A 6,000-nucleotide genomic window follows, 5' to 3' on the forward strand; every position below is an offset into this window, starting at 1 on the left:
GCAAGTCTCAAAAAAAAAAAAAAAAAAATGCTTCAGGAGCTTTGTTCTCCAAAAAAAGAATGTTTAAAGCCCGTTGAAACAAATGTACTGTTAAGTCCAATTCCCAAAGACGCAGCCATCTTTGACACGTCTGCCCTGACCTGAGAGCGGGATGCCTGCCTGCCTTTCCTCCATTCACTAAAACGACCGCGACCAGCCATGCATAAAGTCAAAAAATTGAATTTATTTTTCAGAAAGAAGCAACTTTTTTGGTGTTTTTTTTTTAGAGTGTTCCCTCCACATGCATTGAAACTGGTGGGCAAGACTGGATTCATCCAGGACCACACTTCAAAGAGCGAAACCTGATGCTTTTTAGGGAATAAATGTAATGTAATCACGTTTTAATGCTCAGTGCGGTGGCTTACCACAGGAAATATCCCCAAAATCACCAACATGCCTGGTGACATTAAAGCAAAGAATAAATCCTTCATTACAAGCAGGGAATAAAAACACGTGTATCCATTAACTGCATTTAAACGTGCGCTAACCTTTTGATGCCCCTTCAAAAAATTATTTAAGGTTGAAGACTTTTCAAGGATCAGCACACATCCTGCGGAAGCGCCGCACCCTGAAACATGACATCAGCCTGACATTTGGCAAGAATATCAGAGAAAGACAGAGAAGGAGCAGCGCCACATGTTTCATCCGAAAGAAGCCAGGCCGACAAAGCGGAGACTTTCAGGCCACACACACTCACACACACACACACACACACACACACACACAGAGTGGATTATCAGTTTCAAATGTTCTCCTTGACGCAAAGGCAGCTGAGAGGAAGACCACGGCCCATGTTGTGCATGAGATGTGCGTCTGCGTCACACAAGGATCTCTCTGTTCCACCAGCTGACAAATGTCACCACTGGTGTCACCACCGTCTCAAATTAATCTAATGAAAACTCTTCGTCTAAAAACAGAACACAGAAACGACACAATCTCCCACCAGTTCCTTGAAATATCCATAAATATAGAGTGACATTAAAAGGGCCGTGTCCGAGCGGCGGCCCTAATAACTGATCAGCTTTACCGGAGGCACGCATTAAGCCTGGATTTTCAGCAACACGAGTGTTATTTGGGAGAGACAGATCAGCACTCAACCAATCGAATATTTGTGTAATCCACTGCTTGACTACCGGTTGCACTTAGAAAAGGGAAAAAAAAAAAAAAAAAAAAAAAAAAACGGAAAAAAAAACAAGGGGATTTATTGGTAGCCAGCTTGACCCTTTCGAAAAACAACAGCAAGATCATCTGGATCAGATACAGACCCCCTGCTGGACGGAGGCGAGCAACGGACGGATATCTGCATAATGCCAGAACCCCCACATCTGGACGAGCTCGCAGACAATCCAGTCCAACAGGGAGGTGCACGGGCGCACAAAAGAACCGCACATATTCACTCTGAAAATGTGACTTAATTGGGACAACAACAGAGATAAAAAGAACTGAGTTCGATGTCAAAGCAATTATCTCTCCCACATACACACACGCGCACACACACACACACACACACCACTCAGGCAGTGAAATGGAGTGGGTGCATTTGTGGCAATCGCTTAAAATAACTAACATGTTTTAGTAGTTAGCCGATCAATTTAAGCACCAGTTTAGGGAGCTGTAGATTGGAATTACTTTGGGGGGGGTCAGATTATAACAGATGCGGGCGGCACGGTGGAGCAGTGGTTAACACTGTTGGGTGGTTGTCATCAGTTGCAGCATGAGACACTTCAGTAACAATCATATGTACTAAATCGCATTGTAGAGAAAAAGGAACTCCTCTTCCTGTGTGTTTATGTTTATTCAACAGTGCTCTACGACATCGGTGGACTTCCTTTAACTTCAGGACCATCCGCTCCTTTGCCAAGACAGCAATCAACGGTGTTCTCAAGTCTGAGAGAACAGATATATAAACCAGAAACAGAACTGCAACTGTTGGTGTTACATGACTTGTGTTTTCAACAATATCTCTGCTTGATTTTATTCTTAAAGACCCATGAGGGCTCATTGAGAGAGCTGATAAACTGAGTGATAAAAGTTCAAAAGACACAAGTACTGATCTGAAACTAGAAAAAAGAATAAAGAAAAAACTACACTGTGGTTTAAATGTAGAGTTTGCTCAAGAAACACTTGAGCAAACTGTCCATTTATAGACAAAATCACCCTAAAAGAACTTAAATAGATAAATCATATTTATTGCTACTGCATAACGTACTGTATAGGCCAGTTCTGGAAACCACCCCAGAATTTTGTTCTTCAGCGACGACTGGCCATCATGGTTCAGTGACATTGCTGGAGATTCTCAGTAAAACAGTAACACAACTGAACAAAACAAAGAGACGATGCTGCACTGATGGTATGGAATCAACAGCCAGTAGATGCTGATTTGTAACACCGCATGCTTGGTTTCTTTCACAGCCAGTTAAAAAGCGAAGGATGTGAACACATTTAAATGGGAGATAACCCTGTCTCTTTTTTTATTTATTTTTTTTAAGCACATAAAGTTCTGGACAATAGGAAGACTGCTGTTGTTGTGCGCAGGCTCTTTATGTCTGTTCTTTGTGAGGCAACCCATTAATGTATAGACCTGGAAGACATCCAATAGGATGATGGATGGATTATCATCAGTGGAGGTCCAGCACAGAGGAATTAGTCGGTCGTAACCCTTTTTTAACTGGCCCGCGGAGAATATAGCACATGGGTTAGTGGGGACACACAGATCTGTAAACAACATGAAATTAGCCCATAAAAAGAAAGGTAATGTTAAGTGTGCGTGTGTGCGTGTGTGTGTTCATGTGTGTGTGCCACAACAACATGGTCAAGTTCATCTTTGTTGCCATCTATCCACAACAGATCTGCACAAAATCAACATTAAACGTAATTCTTGCTCATATCAGAAGGCATTGTCAAATAAATATTCTGCAGCTCTATTTCAAATGTTTTGCAAGTTAAAGAGCAAAAGAAAATGTAACAGGATGCAGAAGAACATCACAGCTACGATGAAAACTGTGTCTCCTCGTAACTGCTTTTGTTTATTCCGAATTCTTACATTGCCAGTCAATTGGAAGCGGAGAAAAATAGCCGGACACCTGTTGGGTCGCCTTCACATTTACATTTGACAAATAGCACTATATGCACACGCACATGCCAACGCCGCATACACACACACACACACACACACACACACACGCACACACAGAGCGGGCCATGTGGACTGATAGAATTAGACACGCGGAGGGAAGGGTTTAAGTGGCTATGCAAAAAGAGGATGAGAGAGACAGAGAAAGAGCGCGTGCGCACACACACACACCCACACACACATACACACACATGCAGGCGGATGTACACACAGCAAACCGCAGCAGCAGGAAGGCCGTGAAATTGAATTCAGCTAAAGATGAATATTTTATGAGTTGTGTTCCCTGTTTGTGCGTCTGTGTCCTACCCGGTGTTAATGGAGATGATTTCAATGAGAGGGTTCTTCCTGATCTTGGGCAGGTCCAGGCGAGCTCCCCCGAGCCTTCGACCTCCATCTTTCTTCTGACCCAGCAGTCGAACTGAATGACCTAAACACAAAGAAGAAGAACAAAAAAAAAAAAACTTTAAAACAATTAAACTTATCTTGTCGTTTACCTGATGCTAAGCTGTTACACTGACAGGCAGATGGATGGCTGTTGAAAAAGGGAAGCCATAGCCATTACCTTCATAACAATTATCATTTAACAAAATAACCAGCACAATGAGTTCACAATAAAAAAAAAAGGAAGATAAACAAATGGCTGTTCTCTTTGAACGATCCCCATTAAAACACTCCAAACTGCATTTGATGGTTTTCCATGGAGATCAGAACAGGTTATGCTTTGTGTGGTAGTTAGTACTCTTGTCTCATTGCTGTATCACACAGGATTCGAGTCTGGTCTTGACTGTGTTTCTGCGTGGAGTTTGCATGTTCTCTCTGTCATTTTAAATCGTCCGGACGGATGGATGGGAGCCACAGCAGCAGCACAGCACAAGGACATACTGACAGTCATGATTCAGTTATTAGTAGAAACAGAACAATAAGTAGAAAAGGGAGAATGTTCCATTCAAAACAGGACGCTTTGCCTGGTTGCTCTGAATGATTGATCACAACAACAGAAGAAAAAAAAAAAAAAAAGTGTTGCTGAGTGGATATCAGTGTCGTTGAAACAAACGGGAAAAAAGACACAGCATGAGTCGAACAGCTAAAAGCTGGTAATGTCCAGCGTTTGGTGTGTGGAAATGGGATGCAGCAGATTCTCTTTTTTCTCCTGAATCGTCTAATAGGCGACGGAGCTGGGGGGTGTGCGCGAGATGGAGGCGCTGAGGGATGGAATTGTCTTCCTGTTTTCATCCGCTTTACAAGGGTCTCCTGGGAGGGTGGGCTCAGGGCAGGAAGCTTGGTTATCAATTGGTAGATAAAAATGACAATCTGCCCCAGAGGACGACAAAGAGCCAATCGGTGAGGCGTGACTGGTCGTAATACCCCAGTACAAGTGAGGAAATGAGAAAACTTCCCTCGTGGAAAACAGCTGGGACTTTGAGCACATTTGGCTACACTTTTAACGGGATCTCTGACCCTGCCTGTAGTCAATACTAATGCATGTGCTAATATTCCTGCTATTGCTTCAACTGTTGATAGACTGAGGCATTCATCCATATATTAGCACTTTATCAAGCAGATTCACAGTTAAACCTTGTCTGACTTCAGGCTTGCTTGATTCTTGTACCTGGAGAGGCTGAAAATCAGACATTATGACATTTGGCGGATTGTCAACTTTATAAAGTACAAAACAGGACGACAGTCTCCAGGCTTCATTGGTCTTCAGGTCCATTGGTGCACATTTGTGGCTAAATCTGCTTTCTACATTCCATCATTTAATATTTCCCCCTGTTCATTTATTTCTACATGGTGGGAAAATAAAGTTACCGATATATAATTACATATACAGACTTGTCAGGAGAAAGCAATTACCTGGATGGAGCTGAATTTCCAGATGTGTTTTTTTTTTCTCCAAATTATGGGCTTGTCCATTCTAATAAAACTGGGAGATTGTCTTTCCCCGCATAATCTGCGCAGGACTCCTGTCAGTGTGAATACCGCCTCAGACTTGAGAGAAATTCTCACTGCCAGCAGGAAATCACTTAAAGAAATACAATTCAATTCCAAATTTAATTCCAGAGTCTCGGGGAACATGAATATAAATCAAGAGACAGAACAGCTGACACCAGTTACTTAAGAAAACCGACCAAAGCATCTCTATTTGTCATCTCAATTACAAATTTCAGCGACACTAATTGCCAAAACGTGCACAGATATAAAAAAAAAGACATTGTTTTACAGCATATTTTTCTTTCACCGACTGCCCTCCTCCTCCTCCTCTCTTTTGTCCCTTTTCCAGTCAGTCTTTGTTCTTTTCTTCCCTTCATAAATACGAGTCGACATAAATCCATCCGTCCGCCCGCTCATAACAACCCATTAAAACATACTAGAGAAAAAGAAGAGAAGCCAAGGATGGATGGCTGGAGAGGTGGATGGGTGGATGCCTGGATGATGATAGGAAGAAAAAAAAAAAACATCACAGATGAAAGATGTAGGGGATAGCCAGATGGATGGTTGGATGGGAGAGGTAGAAAGCTAAAAGGATGACCTGTTGACCTGTGTCTGATGTCTCATAAGTGGTGGCTCTTGTTGTGCTCTCCCGTTTGATTGTAAAGCAGCAGGCGGGATTGAGGGGAAGGGAGGTGGGAAGGACGGGGACATGTCAGGATGAGAGGACGGAGGTGGCGCGCGAGGAAGACAGGAGGAGTGTGATGTCGGCCATTTATCCTTTCTGTGCGCCCGTTTATTACATATGCGCCGCCGACTTTGAAAAATCTTTCAATTTCCCTTCGAGTGTCAGTCAAATCGGCTTTGATGGAGAGCGCCCACATGCACATCGGATGTAT

At 42.9% G+C, this 6,000-nt stretch overlaps 1 protein-coding gene across 1 annotated transcript in view; it reads right to left on the reverse strand.

Moving 5' to 3' along the window:
- Window positions 1-6,000, reverse strand: part of cdkal1 (CDK5 regulatory subunit associated protein 1-like 1) — a 232,327-nt gene that overhangs the window by 138,572 nt on the left and 87,755 nt on the right. Inside the window, exon 7 of the mRNA XM_030102247.1 lies at window positions 3,479-3,599. Coding sequence (XP_029958107.1) covers window positions 3,479-3,599 — 121 coding nt within the window. The remainder of the gene's footprint in view (window positions 1-3,478; window positions 3,600-6,000) is intronic.

The sequence above is a fragment of the Salarias fasciatus genome, chromosome 11, assembly GCF_902148845.1.
Source record: "Salarias fasciatus chromosome 11, fSalaFa1.1, whole genome shotgun sequence".
NCBI lineage: Eukaryota > Metazoa > Chordata > Actinopteri > Blenniiformes > Blenniidae > Salarias > Salarias fasciatus.